The sequence below is a fragment of the Podarcis liolepis genome, assembly GCF_965112155.1.
Source record: "Podarcis liolepis genome assembly, chromosome: 6".
Taxonomy (NCBI): Eukaryota; Metazoa; Chordata; class Lepidosauria; order Squamata; family Lacertidae; genus Podarcis; species Podarcis liolepis.
Window position 1 is genome coordinate 32,071,842 of NC_139559.1, and position 27,879 is coordinate 32,099,720.

At 44.0% G+C, this 27,879-nt stretch overlaps 1 protein-coding gene across 1 annotated transcript; it reads right to left on the minus strand.

The window, feature by feature from the left end:
* Positions 1-1,668: 1,668 nt before the first annotated feature.
* LMOD1 (leiomodin 1) lies at positions 1,669-27,532 on the minus strand. The gene is made up of 5 exons (XM_083508470.1): positions 27,088-27,532; positions 7,442-9,112; positions 3,724-4,934; positions 2,918-3,599; positions 1,669-2,471 (listed from the first exon to the last, which is right to left on the minus strand). The coding sequence occupies exons 1-3, from the start codon at positions 27,346-27,348 to the stop codon at positions 4,908-4,910; spliced, it is 1,959 nt and encodes a 652-aa protein (XP_083364596.1). The 5' UTR covers positions 27,349-27,532; the 3' UTR covers positions 1,669-2,471; positions 2,918-3,599; positions 3,724-4,907.
* Between the last annotated feature and the right edge of the window lie 347 nt (positions 27,533-27,879).

The window sequence follows — 27,879 nt, forward strand, 5'->3', positions numbered from 1 at the left end:
GGCTCCCTCATAGATGCTCATGTAAAACTGTTTTAAGTGTAAACATCTTCATTTATTAAGTTCCCAAGTTCTGTGCAGATTGCAGACACAAATGCTATGGCACAAGTTATTTGGCTTGCACAGACCGAAAAGTCCGCCCCACAAATAATCAATTAAGGCAGCCCTCTTTTCCTCCACTACCTTTCTCAACATTAGCCACAATTTTTCATGGTTGTTTTGTATGCAAAACAGTGTAAACTCACTGATATAATATAAATATAAGCAATTTCATTTACGAAACTGTATGAAAAAATAAAGTCTGGGTCTGCAAATAGGAACACCCCATATGAGTGTTTAAGCCTGGCTTACTTGCAAATTCCTCATGCCACCGAGATCTCAGTCTTCCACTTTATGTTTATTGAAAAACCTCAGTATATGGCTGGTGGTGTGCACTGAATCTGTTTCTAATATTGTGGCATTTTCTCCAACTTCACCTCATTGGCTGGGACAATAACAGACAACATTTTGGTCTTGGATATCACTGTAGCAGTGTGGGAGAAATGGAGAATTTGTGGGACACAATGAAATTCAGACCCATACTGAGGACTTGCAGGGGGGGGGGGGATTGCTTTCTAGGTGGGTGGGAAATGAAGTCTTTGTGACTTCATCAGCCGGTCATTTTAGGCGGGTCATGCAACCCAATAGCATGAAAGTAAATCTCCTCCTTTGCTTTCACATCACTTGCCCTTCTTTTCTATTTTCATCTGCCACCTGTGGGACTGTTTGCAATGTGGCACTGACTTACAGAAGTCAAGGGGCATCTGTGATAGGATAGCAGAGCCTGCCGGGTGCTCTTATGACTGAGGACAGCTGTGTGCTGATGGCAAAGAACCTGGTGGCAATGACAGGAGAACCACAGGTGGAAAAGGCACCAGATGAGGGAGGACCGCAGTGCTGCTGTGAGTGTAGCTTGGTAACCAAGGAAGAGGTCCTTGTGAACTAAGCCTTGTTTTCTCTCCTCTTCTTGGCCGCTCTGGGCAGTTGGAAGGCTTCCCACTATTAGGAAGAGCAAAGGAATGAAGTTTTGCTTGGGCTAGTCTATGCAAAATGCCCAAATATAGACATTTCTCTGGACTCTTGAGGAGCAGTTCAGCTGCCTTTGGAGTCAGCCAGACCCTCGTCAGCAGTGATTGACTTCTGCAGAGCTGGCAGGCAACCCTCTGAATTGGCAGCAACAGGAGGGAAAAGCTCCTCTCTGGCCCAGTGCCCAACACACTCAGGCTGCACGGTGGGCTTCTTGTGTTTGTACACAAAGAGAAATGTCCTATCCCAGCTGTGGATTTCTGCAAGTTCCTGACATTCTCTGGTTAGTTTTTAAAAAGAACAGAGAAAAGGAACCAATTACAGTATCCACTTATTTTATCACCTATTTTGAGCCGGACCCGAAACAAAAATTTTGGACTCTGTGATCAGACCAACTACAATTGCAAGAAAACCATTGCTTCTTAACCTCAGTTGCCCACATGTCAAGTGGGTAACAGTAATAAATAAGTTCATGGGGTATTTGAAACATGATTCTGATGCCAGATGCCAGTTGACACACCTACAAAGCTGTCCAAATCTGCACGTACTTGCATAAGTCTAAAGGTATTCACTGCCCACAGCCTCAGAATTTTCCACTACTCGCCATCAGCAGCATTTTGTGAGCTTTATTAATGAAAGTGTGGGTGATTTTGTACATATTTCAAATAAGATTTACACTCATGAGTTGGAACTGAAAACTGCAGCAGCTTCTGCACCCGAGATCACCTGCTCAAGCGATTTGTCTCTTGTTATTTCTCTCTCCTTCTCCAACATTTGTCCAAAATGTGCTACAGATCTAAATCCAACACTACTTTCTTTTTCAGTAAGGAAGCACAGATTCCCTCTCCAAAGACTGATTTAAAAAAACCAAAACCCACAAAGAACAGTTCTCTTTCAAGTGCTACATAAACCCCCTCCCGTATTTTACCCTCACTTCTTAGGACCCCTCTAACTGCAGAGTTTGCATGCTCAGCTGGATAAGAGAAGAGGCAGGGAAAGCCTTTTTGTGTTGCGAGGATCTCCATAGACACGTTAACAGGAGTTCCACTTGTCCTTCATGGAAGGATGAACACATGTGCAGCTTGCGGGGGAGAGTGTTCTATACTACCTGTTCCTGGGTGAGAAATCTTGCTGGTTTCTCTCCTACCGCAGAGGAACCATGAATGAGTTTCCTGATCTGGAAACTGATTTAAACAGACCAGTAAGCAAATCACTTCCCAGTCACTTGCTCCTGCATCACTTGGCACCATCTCAGTGCAGACAAGCTTTGGCAGTTTGTGTGAGAAATAAAAATCTGCTCCTTAGAGAGGAAATCTATTAAGATATATATCCATCTGTCTATATATATTAAACTCTTACAGCCATACAAATACATAGATATAATCTTTCTTTCTGCAGGTTTTGGTGTCCTCGGGTGTCTTCCCGTGTAAAAGTTGGGGTGTCTAGGCGACGTTTCGACGAGGTCTCACTCGTCATCTTCAGGCTGGTGCTTTCGGCTTCTTGTTACTGGAACAGAGCCGAAAGCACCAGCCTGAAGATGACGAGTGAGACCTCGTCGAAACGTCGCCTAGACACCCCAACTTTTACACGGGAAGACACCCGAGGACACCAAAACCTGCATTCCTGTACCCGTGAAAATCTACGAAAACAATCTTTCTTTCTTTATATACAGGCTGAGCCACAAACTACCGTATTTTTCGCTCTATAACACGCACCCGACCATAACACGCATATAGTTTTTAGAGGAGGAAAATCCGTAGGCATGCCATCCGTAGGCATTCCCTCCATAACACGCTCAGACATTTCCCCTTACTTTCTAGGAGGAAAAAAGTGAGTGTTATGGTGCAAAAAATACGGTAGTTAAGCTGCAAGGAACTGAACTGGGCAACATCCTTGTAGCTGAACTGGTATACCACTATTATCCATCACTCACTCCATGCAGGAGTAAGGAAGAAAGATGATGCCATTGGTTACTCTTCTTCTTGCAGGCCCCCTCCATACATTCTCTTTGTGGCACACTTGCTACTTCAAAAGTGCTTCCATGTGGTTGACCCAAATGCGCATCAGCAGCATATGGATGTTCCTGCACACTACACAGGGAGTCTGAATTACGTACATGGGCACCTCCCTTGGCAGTGCCCCTCCACTGGAACTGCTGTTGCTGGCATGGGAAATACTCCTGCGATCCAGGCTATCTGTGGAAATGCAGAACATCCACATGTTACCAGTGCATAATGGGAAGCAACCATGCTGCAAAGGTAATGTATGAGCTGGACTTCACTTGCCTGCAAAGAGAAGAGACAAGACATGGAAGCTGAATCTGACACATAGGTTGGTTGGAGGACATAGTATCTTCACAGCCCACATGCTATGGCTTGTTGACCATAGTTCAGGAGACACTGGTCAACAGGCCACAAATGCTACCCCCTTGGGAGTACCTCTTTCTCTTCAAATGAGCAGATGTTGAACTATATTGAAAAGTTCTGAATTGGCACAGAAACCTTCTGGTCCCAAAAACAAGCCTAGGTTACTGTCATCTTGACCAGGCTTCTTCAACCTCGGTCCTCCAGATGTTTTGAGACTACAATTCCCATCATCCCTGACCACTGGTCCTGCTAGCTAGGGATCATGGGAGTTGTAGGCCAAAAACATCTGGAGGACCGAGGTTGAGGAAGCCTGATCTTGACTATCATGACACAGCCGGTGCCCAAGTGCCAGAAATATATGAATGAGAAGTTGTCACAGTGTGCCCTGAGCACTGGAGATTCTGAATGAAGGTTTCCCAATGCAAGCTTTCAAGATCCCCCCCGTCCTTGTACACATAACAGCCACTACTTGCATTTGCCAACATCTCCATTGCATGGCCAACCATAATGTGCTCCTTCCCTCCCATCAGGCCTCTTAAGATTAGGCATCACAATAGTAGTTTGGAAGATGCTGCTTATGTCAGAGGTTCAAGCACCATGTAGCTCCCCCCTCCCCCCATCACGGCAGCACAATCCGTAATCCTTTCAGAGCCATTGCCCACGCGTGTGCTTAAAGGTTTGATTGCAGTACGGTGAGAAGCCATTTACATACACACACATTCAAAACACAGAAACATGCAATGCTTTTCATGCTTCTTCAGGGAAAAAACCCAGCCTTTGCATGATCATCTTTCAGAGAAATGGAATCCTTGAGATCACAGAGACATTAGGAAATTAGATTTGGCCCAGTGATTTCTCCTCCAACCTTCTGCTTCATAATATTCCAGGTAGAGTGACATTGGTGCTACCAGTTAGATTTAGCAGCAAATGGCAAGAACATGCTGCTGCTTTGTGTGTGCGCGCGCAAACACACACAATTTTGGAGTCATTTTGTGCTGAAGATGAGCCTGGCAGTTTTCTTCTTCTGTGCTGCTACTCCAGTGTGGCTTAACTCTTGTATATATTTCTAGTGGCAAGTGATTGCCGTGCTGTCTTAAGATAAGCAGGGATGCTGCAAATATAGGCTTCTTCAATAATTCCCACTTTTATTTCAAAACTCCGAAAAGGGGGGGGGGGACCCAGCTACATAACACTCTGAGCGTCTGCAGACCTCTCCTCTCACGGGGAAAAAAAAGTTTCGTGGTTGAAAAGCTCTAAAAATAAATATTGCTTCTTCCTGACACAACGTCTCCTTGGCAGCTCATTCAATCCTTTTATCCAATTCAGTTCAACCCAGTAGAGAACACTGCTCATTTGGGACTGGAGCAAGGCAGCTTCCTACTCCTGCTGAGTCCTTCTCATGTAAACAGTCACCTGAGAGACAAACAGTGATTCAGCCTTGGCAATCTCATCCTTCCAGGGAAATCTGGATTCTGCTCCCTATTGCAGTATCTTGGGAACCTCCACCTGCCAAGATAAAAGGTGTGCTTGTTAATGCAAGATATAAAACCAAAGGAAGCTATCGGTGATGAAAATAGCAGTTTACAGGATGGGGGGGCAATTTTCATCCAGACCTGCAGTCCACACCTGCTGTTTCCATTACAAAAATGTGCCTGTTAATTGCATCTATGCGAATCTTGCTTCACATATGAAGGGCTATTCATTTTATTTTTCTGTCTGTGTTTTTCCCTGCATGGATCTACAAGCATTTACAACATATATTTAAGAACACAGTCTCTGAGGTCTATGCCATGGATATACTCCCAGTATGTTTCTGAGCACAACTGAAAGCTCACATTTAAAGCCCTAAACAGCCTCGGTCCAGTATATCTGAAGGAGCATCTCCACCCCCATCGTTCAGCCCAGACACTGAGGTCCAGCGCCGAGGGACTTCTGGCGGTTCCCTCACTGCGAGAAGCCAGGTTACAGGGAACCAGGCAGAGGGCCTTCTCGGTAGTGGTACCTGCCCTGTGGAATGCCCTCCCATAAGATGTCAAAGAAATAAATAACTATATGACATTTAGAAGACATCTGAATGCAGTCCTGTTTAGGAAAGTTTTTAATGATTGATGTTTTAATGTATTTTTAACCTTCTGTTGGAAGCCGCCCAGAGTGGCTGGGGAAACCCAGGCAGATGGGCAGGGTAGAAATAATAAATTTATTATTATTATTATTATTATTATTATTATTATTATTATTATTATTATTATTAATATTGATTTGGTTGGTTAGTGGTCAGAGATATTATAAGCTGCTCTTCAGTTAAAACTCCCAGAGCATAACTAAACCAATGTAGTATTTTTTGAAAGTATATATAGCATCATAGCAGAAAAAACATAGTGTTAACAGGGCATGATGGTCTAAAACATTCTTAAACTGTTTTAGAATGTTATAATAAAACCTCCACAAGGCCTAGGTAAATAATTGATTTTCCCATACAAAGAACATGAAACTTGGTTCAAGGTAATATTCACCAGGAAAGCATTCAAAACAAAGGGAGCCACCACCTGATAGTTCGGATCCCTGTTTGGTGGGGCACCGTGGGGGGGCACCTCTTATTTTCAGGGATTATCTTAATAACCAGGAAGTCCATGTGAGTGCAGGTGGTCATTTGGGAACCCAGGTTCATGATCAGTTAGGGTTTTAAAAATTAAATATGTCCTGGAAATGTTTTAAGAAGCCTATTGGTGAATGAGCATCACAACATGCATAAGACTGGCAAAGTAGATACATGTGGTTCCTCATATTTTAGTTTACATATTTTGTACAATGACTCAGTTCAGGCATCATACCAGATCTGATTTGAACATCACAAACCATGGTCTGAGCTTCCAAATGTACAGCAAACCATGGTTAAGAAGTATTTGTCTGCTTTCATTTTCCATTCTCTAAGCACCTAAGATCCACAATGTCACTCTTATCTCAACTGCACAGCAGTCTCTGAAGACAGAACTACCACGGTAACTATAGCTTGTCAAATCAACCCTTGTTTGCACAAAGTCTAGTTTGTCAATTCAGTAATTTATCATTCTGTTTCTTTTGTCAATTGCAAACAATGGTGTTCAAACATGGCAAGGTATAATTAAGCTTCCTTTACCATGGTTTGGCGTGTCGTCTGAACTAGGAAGCAATGTAGGAAGTGTGTAGTGCATCAATGGTGAAGTATGAAAGTATCTATTTAGCCCTGAGTTCACATACTGGAAAGCTGAGCAGATGCATAGATGTCACAAAACTGTCATATGTGTGTACATATTTTGTGGATTTTACATCAATGCAAGAAACGTTTCATGTATCAAAAGGGGATCATGTTTGTTTCCACTTCTCACCTCTTCCCCTCTTCCTTCCTTTAAATTATTCAATGAAATCAGCTCCCAGTGTGAACCTGATAATCCAGCTATCATCCTTGCAAGGACCCCAGAGAGGCTCATTTTCTTTTATTTTGTTGCCATTTTGGTACCTTTTAATTTTCCCAGGCCTTTTAAGCTGTCTTAGCTTTAAGGTGTTTATTCATCTCTGTGAGAAGCATTTTTACATAGCACAACACTGTTAACTCTGACTTGTTCAATTGTTATTGTGTTTTTAATGGCTTTATCTTTAATAATAGTTATTATTGATACCCCGCCCATCTGGCTAGGTTTTGCCAGCCACTCTGGGCAGCTTCCAGAATAATATAATAAGTTGTGAGCTGCTTTGTGGCCTACAAATACTATTAATAAATAAATACACATGCTATTTAACAGTAATGAGCCATTCTGGGATTCGTACTCCTTGGGCAGTTCTCAGCAACACTCTGTACTTTTTTAGAATGCAAGTGATGGAAAATATGCCTTTTATCAGACACAGGAGATTGGGATGGGCTAGGGGGAGTGTGTGTATGTAGCACTAATCCTAGATAGCATTATTAAGAGTGTAGCTTCAATGAACCCAGCAAGGACTTCACCCCAGGATGCTTCCCACATTTGCCCTTTGCTTGCCTTCTTCAGCTGTTTGACATTGGTGGAACGAATGGCTGCCAGAAGCTGGTCTCTGGAGTTCTTCTCTTGCGGAGGGAGAGCTTTTTCTACCATCTTCCTCTGAGATGCCGGAGAGAGTGACAACCGTAAGTTTTCATTGATCAGGGGAGGAGCCAGGAGAGGAGGAGCCAGAGGAGGAGCCAGAGGAGGTGGAGGTGGTGCTTCTGGGGCTCCAGCTTTCTTAGGGGAAACTTTAGGGGACGTTTTGGGGGATGGCTTTGGTGAGGCCTTAGGTGAAGAAGCAGCTGGCAGGCCTCCTGCCTTTGGCACCTCCAGCAAGTCCTTCTTCTCCCCTTTTCCCTGAGCCTGCTTCTGCTCCTGCAGGCGCTTCTGCCGCTGCTTGTCCATGTTGCGGCTCAGCAGGTTGGTCACAGTCATCCGGGGTCCTGCCAGCTCAAAGTGGTAGCCCAGCTTCAGAAGGGTGGTGTTCTCCTTCAGCAGTGTGGCTATCTCCATCTCCGTCTTCCCTCCGCAGATATGCCTCTGGTTGTGAAAGCGGAGCTCGGTCAGAGTGTTGTTCTGCAGCAGAGCACGGAAGATGGCCAGGATCCCTTTGCCCGTGATGTGATTGGAATCCAGGTTGATGCTGGTCAGCGTCTTGTTGGCCTTCAGCATGATGGCAATGGCAAAAGCAACATGGTCATCTGCCCGTGTGTTGGCCAGGGCAAAGACCTTGGCGACGGTGTTGAATTCCAAGGCCTCGGCAAAGCGCACCAGGATCTCGTTGTTGATGCAGTCAGAGTTATTGACATTGATCTCTATCATCTCTGGGTCGTTATTCTTCACTTTCTCCAAGGGCTCATCAAAGATGCTGGTGGCTTCCTCTTCCGTGCCCTGGCTGGAAGAGCCATCTGCCAATTTAGAGGGGCTGCTCTCAGGAGCCTCTGTTGTCCCTTTCTCTTGCCCTGACACTGAGGTTTTCCCCTCGGAGTTTCCTTTGCTATCTGTTGGGGATTTTGCCTCACTGCCAACCTTTGATCCTTGCTTTAAAGCTGGACTTTTCTCTCCATTTCTCTCCGATTCCTTTTTGTCTTCTCTCCGCCTGTCTAAGCCTGACTTTAAACCGGAACCTTTTTCTCCTGTTTTTTCAGATTCCTTTTTATCGTCTCCCTTTCTCTCTAAGCCTGACTTTAAAGCAGAACCTTTTTCTCCAGTTTTTTCAGGTTCCTTTTTGTCTTCTGCCTTTCTGTCTAAGCCTGACTTTAAAGCTGAGCCCTTTGCTCCTGTTTTTTCGGGTTCTTTTTTATCCCCCGTCTTTTTGTCCTTTTCAGTCCCCCTCTTCAGCTCGGTTGCCTTTTCTTCTTTCCTTTTTTCCTCAACTGCTTTGATCTTGGCTGCCAGTCCCTTTTCTTCCCACCTTCCTTTAATTTCATTGTTGTCCACTGAGACGGCTTTGTATTTGTCTTTGGGTAACTTCTTTCCCTCCTTCTTCTCTTCATTGACTGGCCCAGTGTTCTTAGTAGTGTCCAGTTCATCCTTTCCTTTCTGATTAGCTTTCTGGATATTTTCTTCTTTTTTCCCTTCTTTTCTGAGATCAGAAGATTTGTTTCTTTTCAGATCTCTACCATGGGTTTCCTTTCGTTTTTCTTCAACAATCTTCACATCTTTCTTCCTCTCTGCTGCTTTCTCTTCCTAGAGCAGGGGGAGAAATGCAGAAAGAAATGTTTGTTGAGACAAAAGCATGCTGACGATGCAGCAAAAATGCAGTTTACTCCTGGAGGCTATGTTTGTCATATTTAATAGGAGAAAATGACAGCGGTTAAGGAGAGCTTATCCATTTCCTCCCCAAATCAGCTTTAATTAGAATTGAGAAGAAGAATAACCTAGATGCATTTTAAGACAGGAATGTCTTATTAACACTCATTTGACTCTGACGTGGATCCATGATCAGCTCATGCCAAACCCTCCACATAATGAACTTGCCCTTTGGATCTCAATGAGCATTTCTATAAACATCAGGTCTTGCTGTCCCTTATGAGCCAAAATCCTACATCTGAATCTCTTTGGCTTACACGGATTTCATTTCTGGCATGGCTAGGACCCAAACTTTCTAGAATCTGCATATCCAGCTTCAACATGCCCTCTAGCTAAAGGACATCCATAGAAAAGGCAGTCTTTGGTCTAAGAATTATGGAAAAACAACAACCCAGCACATAGTTAAAACAAATTTGCCTTAAGACATTATTTACATTATGGCCATAAACAGACTCCCTTTTGAAAAAGCAAGGATCTCTGTATTTAGTTAAGAGATTATGAGACTCGTTTGAGTCCAGTGTCTAGAGCTGCCCTTCCAGGACTGGAATGCAAACAAGTGGACCAAACCCTCAGACATGGTTTGCTGCTGGTTCAGAAAGGCAGCCTATAGCCCCATGCCACCTAGAAATGCAACAACAGCCCTTTCTCTTGCTAGCCTTTACAAATATTTTTAAATTTAAAAAGAAGAAAGGAAATTGGCATTTTTTTTAAACAAAGGAATTAACCTAAGTGAAAAAGCAGAGAGGGACAAGAGGCAAGAACCTATATTGGAAGCTTTGACAGTAGATTAAACAGTAATTTATTATGTTTTTATATAAGTTGGAACCCACCCAGAGTGGCTGGGGCAACCCAGTCAGATGGGTGGGGTATAAATTAATACAATTGTTGTTGTCGTCGCTGAAAAGGACGCCCCTATTTTCATCGGAGAAACGCTGGAGGCTATGCAATTCACTCGCATCCCTACCTCTGACCTACCCTCTTATACCATCCCATGAGTGGACAAAATGTCTCCCTAGTCACCATGCCTTGCAGCGATTGGCACGAACTTACTATGCTCTGACCCTGGCCTTTCTTTAAAAAGAACCAGCCTGTTGCTTGCGCCGATTAATCACAAATGTTTTGACAAACTAAAGCGCTTCAAGTTCCTCCTAAACATACTAAAATGAGCATTGCTGCTGCTTGCTGGCAATTACTGTTCCGCAGCCCCACTCAGATGTTTCCTTAAAAGGAAAAGGAGACTTGGGAACTTCTTGTTTGGAATCTGGGCATTGAGGCACTAATGATCCCCTCCTTGGTCCTCTCCCTGGTGCAGCTAGCCTCCTGGACTGGTGCCCAGGGGTGGCTGTGTGCAAGGGGTATTATTCAGCAGGTACCAACAGAGTGACTTAACTGAGCTGCAGAGCTTGGCAGGTGTTTGGCAAGGGATGTGAAAGGCACACTTGGGTTCGAGGGTTGTTAACAGTCAATACTTACTAAGCGACATCTCTGCTCTTCAGCCTTGCAGAGTCAGTAGCAACGACTATGTAAGTATGAGTGCAAGCCCTAGCAGCAAATCTAGATTGGTCACCGAGAAGAAAAGATTATTTACATTAAGCATCCAGTGGAAGACAGTACTACGCTAAAACAGTCCTCAATAACCCTCAAGCAATTATCCTTAAATCAAGGCTGTGGACGCAGGACCAGTTTAAAACACAGCTAGGTAGTTCTTTCTCTCAATTCGGATTGATGCTGGTTTGAGGTAGAACATATAAATATGCAGTATTTCATAAGGGGTGACAGGATAGATGCAGGATAGTATAGATGCAGGATTGTGGCTAACACTGTGTGTACATTGCTTCCCAAACTAGCAGCTGGAGCATAATGGATGCAGAGTAAAAAAAAAAAAAGTGTGTGTGTGTGTGTGTACACAGTCCAATAAAGGGTTTATACACTGCTTAAAATGCAGTGAGGATGTTCCCTCTGGCTGCATTTCAAGTTGCATTTGCACTTGCTGTACACACCAGAGAGGGAGGGTCTTTCACTCAATGTACATTACCCTATTTGTTTCCATGTGTCCCAACACCCTCTGCACTCCTATTCAAGGAAGCCATCGTCTGCACAAGTGTCTGAACACAGCTTAAGCATGTCTTGCATGTTCAAATCAGATTGAAGCCACAATCCATTAGGAGCATTCCTCTAGAAACTACAACTATATGGATTGTGGCCAAGGTCATGGGTACTCAACTTTAAACACCAGTGGTGGGAGCATGTGGGAGCCAGAATAAATGGTAATGTGTACACAGCCTAAGCTGTAGCCTGAAAAGACATGACCTTGGCAAAATTCTGAAGGTCAGGAAACCCAGAATCCCAGGAGCCGCCAGCTCGGCCCACATGGGACAGGAAATAACTCCTAGGGGTAACTATGGCAGGCTTCAAATCTTGCCAATGATTCCTTTACTCTGAGAATTGCCTGCACAGGGATGGTTGGGTAGGGATTTCCTCCCTCCCAAAAGCATTACTATTTCTGGAATGGGCGTGTGCACATTAAACATATGTCTGGAAAGCATGAATCTGATCTCCTTCCTGGTCTTCATTCCTGTCTTAAATTGGGCTTTCCACATTGTTGCTTGGCTTACAACTGGGATCTGAAGTAGGCACAGGGCGAACGTTTGAAAGTGGGGAGCTCAAAATGGTTTCCTCAGATACAGCCCACAGTTGTGTTGGGTTGCGTGGAACCCTTTGAGCAAGAGGCATGCACCCTCTACCACATCACCTGCTACTTATTACCTACTGGTACCATAGGTCAGCGCATCTGGCTATTAAGCAGAATGCTGGTGGTTCGAGTCCACCCAGGGATGGCTGTGGGTGGGATTCCTGCATCGCAGGGGGTTGGACTAGATGGCCCTCATGGTCACTTCCAATTCTATGATTCTTCCACTTCTCCAAGCCAAAAGACCTTTGCAGAGGGAACTATGGGATCGATATCGATCGTCATGTGAAAGTTGCTGCAAAAACTAGCAGTGGGAATGCACTGATGTGGAGTAATGTGAACATACCTTGACTGACCTGATCCAGCCTAGTCATTTATCAGAGGACTATAATCAGAGGAGGGACATGGATGGTGCTGTGGGTTAAACCACAGAGCCTAGGACTTGCCGATCGGAAGGTTGGCGGTTCGAATCCCTGCGACGGGGTGAGCTCCTGTTGCTCGGTCCCTCCTGCTCCTGCCAACCTAGCAGCTCTGGCAGGAAGGTAAACGGCATTTTTGTGCGCTGCTCTGGTTCGCCAGAAGCAGCTTAGTTATGCTGGCCACATGATCCGGAAGCTGTACGGCGGCTCCCTCGGCCAATAAAGTGAAATGAGCACTGCAACACCAGAGTTGGCCACGACTGGACCCTTTACCTTTACCTTTTTATAATCAGAGGATTTATAAGAGCACCCAAGGAAAAAATGTATGCTGTCACATATAAACATCCCCCAACAAGCATCTCTGTATTCCACATTAACCCTCCAATTATGTATTGATAATAATAATATCTATCCCAACCTTCTCTGCAATGCAGACACAAGGCCGGCACCAATCCTAAACAAGAAGAAAGGTCCCTCTGGACATCTTTTTATTCACAATGATTTGTGCTCATGATGGAATGGAGGTGGTTATATGGGATCCTGCTTTCAATACCGTTTGCATCTGCAAGTTTTGGGGCAGACATACTACTTTGTTTCCAGTCAGTGCATGTGTACCATAGCTTCTTTCTGAATCCCTGGAACGTTTCATACCACAAGTGTTCCAGAGTGAGTTTGTTGTCCCTCTTTGTTGCATTATGGTGCAAGAGTGTCCCTCTCAACTGCAACAATATGGTGACATTGGCAAAGCATCACAGAACAACTAATAAAGCAGAATGATGTGTGGACAGTCCAGTATAAATCTGACACTAATGCACTATGCTTAGGACTGCACCCAGTTTGAGATTCTATTCTATTTCCTTTGTTAAATATTTTTAACAAATATTTCCAGTTGCTATTAAAAATGTGAGTTTTGCCCCCCCAAAAAAGAGTGAGCAAATAAAAATAAGTCTTTTACAAAGGAAAAGATTTGCTTTTAACAGCTGTAAGACCAAAACTCAACAGGCATTTTCTCAGCATAGACAGAGATGGAAAACTTCATTAGCTGCAGGATATTTTTTTTCTAAAGAAAAGGATTTGTGAGGAATAATTCAGTAAAACAATCTAAATAATCCAAGGAAGTAAGCCAGCCACACACCACATGGCAGAGCAGAAAATGAACCACCACTTCACATTGGGAAAAGGGGCATGACACACAGTATCTGAGGACGTTCATTACAGGAGGACTCCAAGGAGGAAAAGTGTATCTAGTCATGAAAACTAATTCCATAACTCATCTTGGTCTATGTACAGTGGTACCTCAGGTTAAGTACTTAATTTGTTCCAGAGGTCCGTACTTAACCTGAAACTGTTCTCAACCTGAAGCACCACTTTAGCTAATGGGGCCTCCTGCTGCCGCCGCGCCACCGGAGCATGGTTTCTGTTCTCATCCTGAAGCAAAGTTCTTAACCTGAAGCACTATTTCTGGGTTAGCGGAGTCTGTAACCTGAAGTGTATGTAACCTGAAGCGTATGTAACCTGAGTTACCACTGTATTTTATATGACTACTCACAATCACAACAGATCTCTCTAATGCTATTTATGAACATTGCTAACAAGAAAGTGCAGCATATTCTACTTGTTTGAGAAGAGATGCATTCAGAAACATGACTGTGGATAATGTTGACCACAGAACTAGCTCCGTAACACCCAAAAGCCTATTTCCATGAAGAAACATTTCAGTTGTGCAGCATCCAGCTAAACTATAGCATTCAGATCAATACACTCCCATCATAGATGAGTTGGTGGTGCCAAGCTGCAGAAAGATTATGCAGTTAGCAACAGCTTATGCAGTGCCAACTGCATCTCTCAACTTGAAGGTGTCAACAGTTCCTCAAATGTCAACTGATATTCAATTACCTTTCAGTGTGAACCGTTCAGACGGTGTGAAAAAAAGAATATGGCTAAATAACATTGTTGCCCCAAAACAAACTTGAGGATGATCAACTTGATGTCTTCATCATTTCGTCAGGGCAAAATTCGCCTGCTGGTTTTTGTGCTCTCTCTGAATCCAGCTGTTTACCCCTATTCAAATACTGTAACTTGCTCATTCTCTGCCTGAATGACTTTGCAGACAATGGATATTGTGAGAGAGCTAACAAAACAACTAAACCTGGGCCAGACACCTGTCACTAGGAACACAAGAAGATCCTGCTGGGCCAGGCCAAAGGCCCCTCCAGTCCAGCATCCTTCTCTCATAGGGAAACCCTCAGGCAGGACCCAAACACAGGGACAATTGTGGTTTCCACCAACTGGTATCCTCCAAGCATACTTCCTCCAACAGTGAAGGCAGAACAATGCCACTGCGGCTGGTAGCCATTGATTCAGAAGCATGACTTCTGAAGCTTTACCAGGTTGGCATCTTTATTGGGGTGGCCACTATGACCCCTAGGTCTCATTCCCAGTCAGTCACCACCACGAGTATATATGGGAAATCAAGATTTCTGGCCTTGGCATGAATTACTTGCACTTTCTTCTCCTTCTGCATGAACTCCTATGTAGGCTCTATAAGCAACAACCTATTGGACAAGGAACTGATAAACCCCTTCTAGATTCCTATACGCTACCACTAACCTCAATTGTCCTTTTTCGTTGAGAAGTTTCCTTTTATGGTCCTTCTCCCCCCCCCAACAAAGCAATTCACAGGCTCCAGCTGACTCATGTCTTTGGACTTTCTGGCTGGACATAGTGTGACTCTGGGAATGGTGAATTGACATTGGCTGCCACATCAGCATCAGCCGGAGATGTCACAGAGGTTAACTCTGTTCCTCATTCTGACCCTGGTCACACACAACAGAATATGCCTTCGGGTACCACTCTTGGCTTATTTTTCTGGATTGTAACAAGTATTAGAGAATTACTTAACTACTTTTGTAAATTCTTATGTTCACTGGTTCCACAGAGAAAGGCTGTTTAGGTCCTGCTTCTAATCAAATATTTTCCTTATGTTTCTCCAGTTTGGGCTATATGCCTGAATAGGAACTCACTGCCTGAGTTTGCTATTAGAGGAAATAATTAGAACAGTGCTTTTCAAACTGTTCATGTTGGTGACGCACTTTTTAGACGTGCATCACTTCGCAACACAGTAATTCAGTTTTACTAGCAAACCTGAGATTAAACTAACCCCTTTCCAGCCCTGGGAGGAGCAGGGGGGGGGGGTGTTTGTGCAACACACCAACACACTGCAGCCAACACACTAATGTATCATGACACACAGTTTGGAAAGCTCTGGTGTAGATGCTACACAACCAAGATTTTGGGCCATGATCTTCATTGCAGATCTGAGAGTTGTTATGGTCCTTTCCTAGAGAGATGCTTTGCTAAAATTGGGGCGTGAGTAGGGTCAGGATTCATCTCTAGAGAGATGTCCCTGGCACCATCATCATCAACTTTTAGACACCAGGCAAATACATTCTTGTTTACTGTAGCATTCAGTTCTTAACTGGGATCATATGGTATGTTACTCTAGTCTGGACCAGTCTTTTAATAGGGTATGGCACAATTCACCTTTTATTGCAGGATAAGCTCTTTTACTAAATAATTTTATCATGTTCCTCCTTTAGTGGGTTGGGGTAGATTTGTCTTTTTATAACATTGCTGGGTGAGTTTTATCTTTTTGATGTTTTAAGTTTTGTATTCTGCAGATGTTATGAAATGAAGTAGTAGACCCACTAGAAGTAACAGACTTAATGTGCTTTAATTTTAATGGGTCTGTTCTGAGTAAAACTTCATTGATAACTAGGTAAGGTAAAAGGTAAAGGTAAATGACCCCTGGATGATTAAGTCCAGTCAAAGTCAACTGTGGAGTGCGGTGCTCATCTTGCTTCAGGCCGAGGGAGTTGGTGTTTATCCACAGACAAACTACCCTTTTGAAACATTTTATGTAGTTAGTGATGAATAAACACAATTATAATAGCACTCCTTTCGCCACCAATAAGGTTAATTGATGCCCCCTGAGCTGTGTGCATTTGGCTCCTTGAGTATGAAGAAGTCATAGTGATGCTCATTTCTATTTTAGGTTGTTTATAAACAGCTTCCTGGTTACTTATGGTTGTCCTAACCATCAGAGAAAAAGAAGACCTCTTATTATGTAGTCAAAGTAGTTCCAAATATAACTTGCTCTTCTGAGATTCAGTAGAGAACCAAGATCATAAATGCCTGCTACTTTCCCATCCCTGATAAATTCCAAATGAACCTCATGGACCTGGCTTCTGTCTTTTTCTCTCATTCCAGGAAAATGATTGGTATTTACCATACAAGGTTAAGCAGATGCAAAACCACCCCCGTTCCTCCGCCAGCTCAAAGGAGCAGAGTAGGTAAAGCTGTCTAGTAGGAATGGACATTGGGTTAGCAATCTCCAGCACAGCTGGCAGGTATTGGTTTGTGGATGTCTGGTCTGATCAAAGGTGCATATTTTAGATAGCAGCAAAGTCGTAAACTCCAGATTAGTCAGTTTACAGTGAAGTATCTCTCAGCCCTTCAATATTTTGCCTTGTTAACCAAACACCATCTGAAAACATCACAATAATATATGGGGTCCCTTCAACTCATATACCTACACAGAAGAAAAGGCTGCAGACTGACACCCAGCATGGAGGTGGAAACATGAGGCAAACAGAGGAACACAGGAAGCTGGTTTCTACTACGTTAGACCATTGGTCCGTTGGATTGTCAACACTAGCAGTGTCTCTTCATTGTCAACACTAGCAGTGTCTCTTCAGGAATGGGACTTGGGATCTTCTGTATGGAAAGCAGTTGTTCCACCACTAAACTATGGCCCTATGTGCACTTATCACATAGACTTTGGTTACTTGAAGATAGAGGCAAAGCGTGTGGCTATCCTGAGTTGCGGAAGAGCTTTATTCCAACCTAGGGCATCTCCCTGCTTGCAATGAACTCATCTGCCACAAGCAGAAGGTGCTGCCTCTTCCATATGGTATGGTTCTTAGCATGTTGGACTAGGTTGGGGAAGCTGTCAGCTCGAATCCCTTCCCAGCCACGAAACTTGCTGTTGGTCCATCATTATATCTCGGCTTAACCTACCATCCAGATTTGTTGTGAGGATACAAGCAGGACCGTCTTACCCATTAGGTTTAGTGGTGCCCTGCACCATGGCACCCGCCCATCAGGTGCGCCCAGCAGCAGGTGTCTGGGACCGACCGGGAACAGCTGCGAGGGCACGCTGGGTGGCCGTGGCTCTTCCTACGGCCAGCCACGATCTCTCGCTTCCTGGCTGGGAAAGGAGGCAGTGGCGGCGGTGCGCAAAGCTATGTGGCACCCTTCTCCCTCCTGCCCACCCCGCGGCAGTAGCGGGACTGCTAAGGAAGCCTGCGGGGAGGAGGGGGAGGGGTGCCAAGAATGTCACCCCACACCCATTCTGCACCACGGCGCCGGATATGCTTAAGTCGGCCCTGGATACAAGCAGGGACAAGAAGGAACTGTACATGCAGGGACAAGAAGCCCTGGGCTCCTTGTAGGTGCATTGCCTTGCAGGGTGTGATAAAAATGTAATAGGCACATTATAAATACCACCCAAAGGCCTGTCAATTGTTGGCATGCAACACTGAATATGCAAGAACTGCCTTGATGGATCAGATCAAACCTCCACTTAATCTTACACTCTGTCACCAACAGCACTAGTAAGATGCCTTTGGGGAACTTACAAGCAGAGCATTTAGAGAAAGATTATTGCAGCATAACTGGAGGCTCTGCTCCTGGCAAATCAATGAGGCAATATCTGCTTCGGGCAAATGCATTGCCACAAGCAGGGATTTGCATGGGCTAAGAGAAAAGGAAGTAGCCATGAACTGGGCAGCTCAATGGACCACCCCTCAGCTCTAAGGATGCTTTGAGTCTCAGCCTGAGCACTGTCACCTGCTAAGCAGGCCTTCAACCAAGCCTTCACTCTGGTCTTCTACATCTGTTTCATTATTGTATTAATTCACTTAATCAGCCATGGAGAACAAACCACTGGGCACAGGACTAAAAGCTCTATGGTTTGACATATTGCATTTCCATGAGGTAAGAAAAACCGATGGGGAATCTGTGGGTCTCCAGTCAAGAGAAATGGGATGATGATCTCAGTGTGTGAGAGATCTTCATGTTATTACAAACTATAGAACAACTATAATGTTACATGTGTTTCAGCTATAGGCAAACTATAATGTTACATGTGTTTCAATATATTTCAACTACAGTGCTATCTTGGTACTCAAATGGCTTGGCTCCTGAACAAATCAGCTCCCGAACACTGCAAACCCGGAAGTAAGTGTTCTGGTTTGCGAATGTTTTTCAGAAGCCGACTGTCCGACACGGCTTCCAATTGAGTGCAGGAAGCTCCTGGAGCCAATCGGAAGCTGTGCCTTGGTTTTCGAATGGTTTCAGGAGTCGAACGGACTCCCGGAACGGATTAAGTTTGAGAACCAAGGTACCACTGTATTGTTTTTAACTAGTTTGTTTATACTATAGTACTATGTATTTTATAATGGTGTTTTAAAATGCTGTGAGGCACCTTGAACTCCAATTTGGGAGAAAGGCAAGATATGAATACAATAAATATACAAACAAGCAAACAGCTGGAGGGCCACAGGTTGCCCATCTCTGCTCAAAATACAGTCCAGTGTCTCAGATGATCATGACAGAAGTCACAGCATTAACAAAGGCTGATTCACATGTTATTCTTGTATAACCCAGGGGAGATGGGAGGTGCTGCATACCTGGGGTGGAGCGAAGGGTGGGGGGAGACGATAGCAACATGCCAAATAGTGACACTAGAATCTCAGCTGTGACTAGATTGAAGTGACCCAGAATTAATTTCAGCCTTGAGAAAATTCCAAACTAACAGAACCATTCAAAAGGGTTTGGTTGAAACAAGAGAATGCTAAAGTCCCTACACTACTTATAGAAGAACCAGAGGAGCACAAGGAAGACTGCATTCGGATGATGATCTTCTCAGCCTGTGAGAGATCTTCATGTCATAAGAAATTTGGCCCTGGTTTCAGGCCCGCTGCTGCTGGGATCTGGGGTTTCAGGAGTGTTAATCCCCCTATTACTAACAAGCCCAAGGAGGAGGAAGGGATTGGACAGGGTATTTTTTCTTTCTCTCCAGGGATGGAAAGAGAAGAGAGTCAGCTAGGCAAGCTCTTATTACTGCAACATGATCTAAAGGGGCAGATTTACCAGGCAGCTTGACCACCAGCATAAGTTCTTTGTCTTCTACAGTTTAGCTCTGTGGTGCATACTTCAAATTAAGCAAGTTGGTAACTCTTTGAAGATGCCGTTCAATATTTTAAAAATGTGTATTTGGGGCCTTTCTTTAGCTTGGTCCATGAAATCACGATTCCATGAAATCTACTCTTTGCAGAACTTTGCACTACAATGGAAGTAAATCCAGTGAAACTGGGTATGCTATTTGGAAATATGCTTTCTTTCAGATACTGTTATTAAATGGATTTTAGAAAGCAAAAACTTGGAAATCCAATTGTGCCATATTGTAAGGTTTGGGTTTTTGTTGTTGTTTTTTTAACATAACATGCATTCTTTTCTTACTAGGCTGCAGATGTCCTCTGGCAAAGGATATCTTAAGGTGAGGTTCCCAGGCTTTTAAGAGCAATAAAACAAATCCAAATGACCAGTTTATTTGGTGGCATTTAACCTTACCCTTGGACTCCAAAGAAAAAAGGAACAAAACCATATGATCCAAAGGCACACCATATCATTTCTTAGGAACAAACTTTTTTGGGGGGGCGAGGAGGGAACATTGTTAAAAATAACAAATAATGCTTCACTGACCTCTAGCTTTGATAATCTATATGAGAATATTGGGGTGGGGAGCATCAGGTGTGATCCTGTCCCCATCCTCCATGTGATGATTCAGTACACATTTATATGGCGTTATATTATTGAAGGTACCATGAAGGCACACATGTGCTGCCCACATGGGGACCTTAGTAGGGGCTGTATCCAACTAAGGCTATGTATGCATTAGTGCAGTGTTTTTCAACCACTGTTCCGCGGAACACTAGTGTGCCGCAAGATGTTGCCTGGTGTGCCGTGGGAAAAATTGAAAAATTCGAAAGATTTTTTTTTAAAAAAAAAAAAGTCAAATTTTTGCCCACTAGGCAGGCGCCGGACTGTGTCCACCCTGTTTTCCATCCATCCTGGGTGGGGATCAGATCGGATGGGATCGGATGAGAGCGGACAAGCGGTCCGCTCTCATCCGATTCCCCATAGAGAGCAGCGGGGCTCTGACATCTCCCTCTCCGCACACAGTGGTGGTGTGCCTCGTGATTTTTTTCATGAAACAAGTGTGCCTTTGCCCAAAAAAGGTTGAAAAACACTGCATTAGTGGCCTAAAATGCAATGAGGTTGTTTCCTTTCACTGCGTTTCAAGTTGCATTTGTCCATTGCTGTACACACTGGAGAGGGGGTTAGGACACTTTCACCCAATGCACATTATGTTTGGTTTCGCTGCACACAAGAAGAGTTTGGATTTGATATCCCGCCTTTCACTCCCCTTCAGGAGTCTCAAAGCGGCTAACAATCTCCTTTCCCTTCCTCCCCCACAACAAACACTCTGTGAGGTGAGTGGGGCTGAGAGACTTCACAGAAGTGTGACTGGCCCAAGGTCACCCAGCAGCTGCATGTGGAGGAGCGGAGACGCGAACCCGGTTACCCAGATTACGTGACTACCGCTCTTAACCACTACACCACACTGGCTCTCTAAAACCCCGAACTCCTATTCACAAAGCTGTCATCTGCACGAGAGCTGTCATCTGTGCATACACAATGGCTACCTCAAATGTGCACACCTCAGCTGAACTGAGAAGTGAATGTGGCTTCCATTTTCAAATTGGATGGAAGTTTGAGAGAAAGGGCACCAACCAGCAGTATTTCTCAAGAAACTACAGCTTACATATGGATGGCAGCTTACATTGTATGCACCTGATGACTCCAAACACCAGAGGTGGGAGCGCCCTTGAGCCAGATTTTTTTTTTTAATGTGTACTGATTGTCCCACTCAGAGTAGATCCAGTGAATTTAATGGAACAAAGTTAGTTGTGTAATGGGTCTGCTTTGACTAGCATTGACATTGGATGCAACCCCCAATTTCTCTCTTACTTCAAAAGCTTTACATTTTACACTTACCTGGTTAAGCTTCAGTAAAATTTAGCTGTCATACCTTAAATAACTTGCTGAATAGTTGAAGTTTTGAAAGGAGCCCTTCTTATACTGTATTACCTAACCCCTTGAGCAGCTTATTTTAATCAGTATTATTACTATGAACAAAACCTCAATGAAATAATAAGTACAGTGGTACCTCGGGTTAAGAACTTAATTCGTTCCAGAGGTCCGTACTTAACCTGAAACTGTTCTTAACCTGAAGCACCAATTTAGCTAATGGGGCCTCCTGCTGCTGCCGTGCCACCAGAGCACGATTTCTGTTCTCATCCTGAAGCAAAGTTCTTAACCTGAAGCACTATTTCTGGGTTAGTGGAGTCTGTAACCTGAAGCATATGTAACCTGAAGCATATGTAACCCGAGGTACCACTGTACTTTTTGTAGGGCTACACATGAAACTGATTTCATCAAAGACAAACCATGGAGCAATAAACAGGCAGGGAGGTTGATCACCTGAAGTAACAAAAATCCACTAAACAAAGAGTAGCTACAATTGGCACTTTTTAATGCCTTTCCGCTGGCTCTTCTAACTCCCTTGTTACTTTCACTATATTGTAAGTATTTATTCCTTGGACTTTGGTTGCTTTACATTAACTGATTCTCTACAGCTGGCTCTTAAGTCCAGAACAATGTTGAAACCAACCCTATGTTCTTGCTTCACAGCAACAGACAATCACAGAGCAAAGCTTATGACTTCCCATGATGGCAACATGGTGCACATATGAAAAAGTAACACTGGGGTACCACCAACCATTGACACTACAGCATTGATTCTAGGGGGGCGTCTCTGTGGTTCAGGAGCTTTAAAAAGGCATGGAGGCAAATTCATGGTAGTCTTGTCAATAGCCATTAGCAATAATAGTTAAATGGAACCTCAGTATTCAGATAGGAAAACACGAGGGGAAGGCTATTGCATTTATGTTCCTAGAAGCATCTAAGCTGACTAAGTATGGGGAACCTGTGGTCCTCCAGATGTTGTTGAGACTTCCGTCAGGCTCAGCCAGCATGGAAGTTAGTTCAGCAACATCTGGAGGGCCACAGGTTCTCCATCTCTGGACTAGTCACTGTGAGAAACAGGATATTGGATCAGATAGACATTTGATCTGATCTAAAAAGGCTCTTCTGTCCTATGTGTGTTTGATTTTTGACCAGGTCGCGGGCAGGTAGAATAAGACACATTTTGAACGCACTCATGAGAGCTGATAGCAGCCTCACAATCTTGGCACCAACCCAAGTTGGTGCTAGTAAGGAAGTTCCCTGTGCACAGGTGTGTGTGTGTGTGTGTGTGTGTGTGTGCATGTACACACAGAGAGACACTGACCAATGGGAAACCAGCTGGGTGTATGTGTATGATAGTGATCACAAAAATGGCCTGTAGGAAAATTATAGAATTGTAGAGTTGGAAAGGACCCCGAGGATCATCTACTCCAATCCGCTGCAATGCAGGGATCTCAACTAAAGCTATCCGATCTCTGCTTAAAAATCTCCAAGGAAGGAGAGTCCACCACCTTCCGAGGGAGTCCCTTCCAGAGTTCTTTCAGGACATTGTTAGTGCTGTGGCTGTGATCAAATTTCCACACCCCCCCCCAATCTGAATGATGAATTTCACTACAAACAAAGAAACATGAGAGTGATAATTTCCATGGAGCTGAACGCTGGAGAATTCAGGGCAGATAAAAGAAAGTACTTCATTACTCAGTGCATAAACTGTGGTACTCACAACCACAGGAAGAACTGATGGCCACCAACTTGGATACTTTAAAAGTAGATTGGACAAGTTGTGGAGGTTAAGGCCTCCTTAATGGATAATTATTGATAAATGATTACTGTGCTCTGCCTTCATGGTCAGAGGCAGTAATGCTTCTGAATACCAGATACTGGAACCCGTGGAGGAGTGGGGGAGACTGCTCTTGTGCCTGGTTCTGCTCATGGGTTTCCCACAGGTGTCTGGGTGGCCACTGCGGGAATAGTGATGCTGGACTAAACGGGTTACTTGCCTCCTCCAACAGGCTCCTCTCAGTTTCTTACCATCACAAATCTCCTAATGTCATGCGTAGTTTTAAGGAGAGGCAAGTGGGACAGAGCTGTCCACCTGCCCTGTTTGCCTGGCAAAGGATGGCACAGCTGCTTTAGCAACTGGGTGGAAGGAAATGTTTGGCTACAATGATGGGAGCTTTAAATAGGATTGAACTGCTTGTGCACTCTTCGCAGCACACAACTTGGCAGCACAGTGTTCATGAAGCTCCTCTGCTAAAGAAACACTCTCTAGGAGAGATGTATTTTCTCCGTAGCATTCAAGTCAACCCTGAGCCACAAATAATAATAAGGGTTAACAGTGTCTTCAACTGTCTACTTCCTATTATGGAGGTTTTTTTTTTTAATCATCCTGCATGCTCTAGTTAAACTCATTGTTTATGCAGATTCCCTTAAACTGGATGCTTACAAAGAAACGTGCTGCATACATAGTGTGCTTAACTTTATCTAGTGGGAAACCAAAGAAATAAAGAGAAACACTGCATAATTATTTGCAGGACTGGAGCTATAAAGGAGGCATGAATTATGCATGCATGAAAGAGCCTGTGACTCACCAAAAGACAGCCAATCAGCCCACAGTCCCAGTGGCTCAATGAACTTGTTGCTGCTTCCTGGGACTGAAAACACACAGGGGATTTATCAAGCACCTGGCTGACAAGGATGGCTGGTGGGCTAGATTGAGTCTGGTGGGTCACAAGCCATGCAAGGCCCCATCCACAAGCTGCTAAGTTTTCTATTTGTCTCACTGGTTTTCATCAGCTTTGCAGCTCAGAATACTTCCTGTTGATCTAGGGCGAGACTGAAAAATGAACTGTCAAGAATGACTGTTCATTGAAAAACCACAGTTGTGTTGTTGTTGTTCTGGCCTTCGTTCAGCTCATCCTGGAGCAGAAAAACAGGCATGCATTCCCAGTTACATGCTCCAAGCCCCTAGGCTGGACCAAATAGCCTAGCAGTCTAAATACAAACAAATACAGAACCTGCACTTTAAAAGCCACATTTTTCTTGGTGCTAGTTTCATACACATTACATGTTTTAGTTTCCAAACAGAACAGCCAATGCAAAGCAAAACACATTTTATATATTTCGACACTCGAAATCAATTAACTATTGCCAACTTTATTTGCATGCAAGAACACAGGGTCCAAGTTCAGTGGAAGAGGACATCCACTCTTTGCATGCAAAAGCCCAGCCTAGGAGGAATGACTGCTGCATGGAGCGCAGAGAGAAGAAATGCCATGGTGCATCTGCAGCAGCACAACCAAATGCCTTCTTCTGCCCCAGCTGCAACAAAGCATGTCTTCCCCCCATCAGTCTCTACAGCCACAGCAGGCGCTGCAACCTTCAAAGAGTTTGACTTCACCTCCAAAAGCACACTCCTCTATTGTCTTCCGAGACAGATGGATGCCAACCAATGCCTGGGTTCTCCAGGAAGGGCTGGGAAAGACTCCTACAGTCACTGCCAGTCAGTGATGATGATTTCAAGCTATAATACCTGTTCATCATGGGCACTGAAGATCTGCGGGGAGGATTGCTCCCTGTTGTCTTAAAACAAATTCAACAGAGACCAAGTGACTGAAAATGGGTTTTTATATTAAACCCCTCTAAGCTGTCTGTTACATTTTGTAAGCTTTTCTGTTGTTGCTTTTAAACAGAAAAAAGCATGTTTCAACGCAGTATTGTGTTCCAAATTACAAACAGAATTTCGCAGGACTGCTGATGTTAATGTTAAAGATAAGCCTATGCCCCTGAAAGCTCTTACAATTCCCACCCTTCCCTTGCGAGTAACTGAATTCTTTTGAGTCCCCACAACCACACCCTTGTGTAGTGAACACTTAGTTCTGCAAAAGTGATCAGTGTGTGTGCAGTGGGGAGAGATCAAGCCACTTTTTTCCAGCTCCATGGCAGACAGAAATAGAACAGGTCCCGCTTCTCTAAGCATGGAGGTTCAATTATGGGAATTACTTAACCTGTTGAATTTCTGCCTGCTTTGCAATTATTTTTAAAAAAACACGGACAACCCCTGCACAGACTGGTAGCAACCCCTCCAAGACAAAATATTGCAACTTTTCAGTTGTGTGGTCAACATTACTATGACTCTGATTTTGTGAAGCAAATCACCACTGATAATAAACACATCTCCTTTCTCCAGCTTTTCTTGCTCAGTGGCCTATGCTGCCCCAAGTCAAATTCCAGCATCAAAGCAGCAGCAGCAGGAGGAGGAGGCATCCTATCAGAATATAGAACTGGGCAGCTTGCAAAGGCTACTGCTATGTACACAATATTATCTAATTTTATAAAATACATCAAGAATAATGAAGGTAGATCATTTATTTTACACCAGTTTTTATTCCTGCCCTGGCTTCCTGTCTGTTCTCAGATTTCTTCCTCTTGCTGTCAAACTCCTCCATGGCCTTGCTTTCCCTTCTCATTTTGCTGTTTTATCCCATTTATTTACCATTTTAGTGTGTATGAAATTGAGTGTCGCTGCAACTGCACTGCCCCCACCCTGCTGTGTTGATGCTGTCATTTGCCAGGACCAGGATGAGGCACAGCAGTGGCAGGGATGGAGGGTAGCAGTGCTGGGCACAGGTGCATGAGAACCTGCCACCTCCGCCAACTTGGGGCTTGTGTCATCCTGACCATAACATGCTCCACCCCATCAGAGCACCAGAAAGTACTCGTGTGCCATTGCCTCAGTTTCTGCTCTCAGGCACAGCTGGTACAACTATTGAGGAAGAAAGGCTAGATTCCCAAGGTCAGTATCACAGCCTTTGGTAAGGAACCCCAGTCAGGCCTGAGACAGAATGGCCTCTTGACCCTTATATGTTCCTGCCCCCTGCTGGGCTGGAGGACACAGAGCGGCAGAGTCCAAATGGCAGAAACAAAGATACTGTATTGTGACAGTGACTTATATTTCATAACTCTTGGTGACATATTTGCGAGAGTGGAAGGCAACAAGATTCCCCTGACACAATCATAAGCATCCTTTTGGCACCAAGTTAAAACTCACCCCTTCTCCCAGGCATTAGATGGATTATTGCTATCTATTGACGGCATGTGTATGTTGCTGAATGTTTTGCTGCTGTTCTATTGGATTTGTTTTATAGCTTATTGTATGCCTTTTATTGTGATGCTTTAAAAATTCTGAAGCCACTTGAAGACTCTTTATGTGTGAAGCACAAACTAATACAATGAAATAATAATAATAGAGGTAGCAGTTAGCAGTAAAACACTGACACCTTGATGTTCCCTGCTGGGTGTCTTGATTATCCCCTTTTGGAAGAGCTAACACTTAAAATTGTATTAATTCTGCTGCATCTTACCATGCTCATTACTATTCTCTAGGAGGGACAGTCCTCAGCTATTGACTCATAGATTTGCTAGTGACCCTTAAGTGGTTTTCATAACACATAAGTCCTGTTCCTGCCTCCCCACCCCCCAAATTGCACAAATACTCCTTTTCCCAACACTCAGTAAGAGCAACAACTTACATCCATTGATTGTTCCCTCTGAAGAATTTTCTTGCTCTCCTTCTCACAATAATTGAGCATTGCCTCTCGATTGTATTTGCCACTTGGTTGCTTGTCAGTTTGGTCTCTCTGCCGCAACCCCACAGGAATGTTTGCATCTGTATCAGAGGCATCCAGCTCTTTTTCTAGCTCTTCCACCTCCTCAGCAGAGAGCGTAGACAATAAGTTGTCAATATCTGGATCCTCACTGACTTGACTTCGGAATCTTGCTACCCTAGACATTTTGGTAGCTTGCAGATGAAGCGCAGTATGTCTATATATTGAAAAGGAAAAGTGCCAAATTAATAGGCTTTCAGGGGAAACAGTCCAGTGAAGCCAGGTTCTTCTTTCTCTTACTTTGGAGGTGTTGAGATGTTACATGAAAGCAGCTGTGACTTCCCCACAGCCTTGAGTATAATGGATATGCAGTTGAAGAACAGCTGGCCAATGAGAGTCAAAGCGGTGCGGCCTGGTTCAGATAGGCCAATCAGACATGGCAGGAGGCGGAGCTGGTGTCTATCAGAGGAGTTTGAAACCTGAGGACATTCCAGGGAATCTTCAAGTGCTGCATGACCAAATTTAGTCCTGCACATTTAGCTTTTTAAATGGGAAAGAAAACATGTAAAAAAGAAAAAGAAGAAGAAAAAATCCCCACCCCCAAACAAGAGATTAAACAAACGCTGCATGAAAAGTATCAGAACTCTTTGCAGGACACCCTCTACTTCAACATCACATTTATTCACAAAGCATTGTTGGCACTTAGCATCCTTTTAA

Coding starts and splice junctions, on each gene's coding strand:
- LMOD1 (XM_083508470.1), bottom strand. CDS start 27,348: ATGTCTAGGGTAGCAAGATTCCGAAGTCAAGTCAGTGAGGATCCAGAT. Junction 9,113..27,087: donor AGAGGGAACAATCAATGGAT/GTAAGTTGTTGC, acceptor CCCCTGCTCTAG/GAAGAGAAAGCAGCAGAGAG. Junction 4,935..7,441: donor ATGTCAAACAGCTGAAGAAG/GCAAGCAAAGGG, acceptor TTATCTTGGCAG/GTGGAGGTTCCCAAGATACT.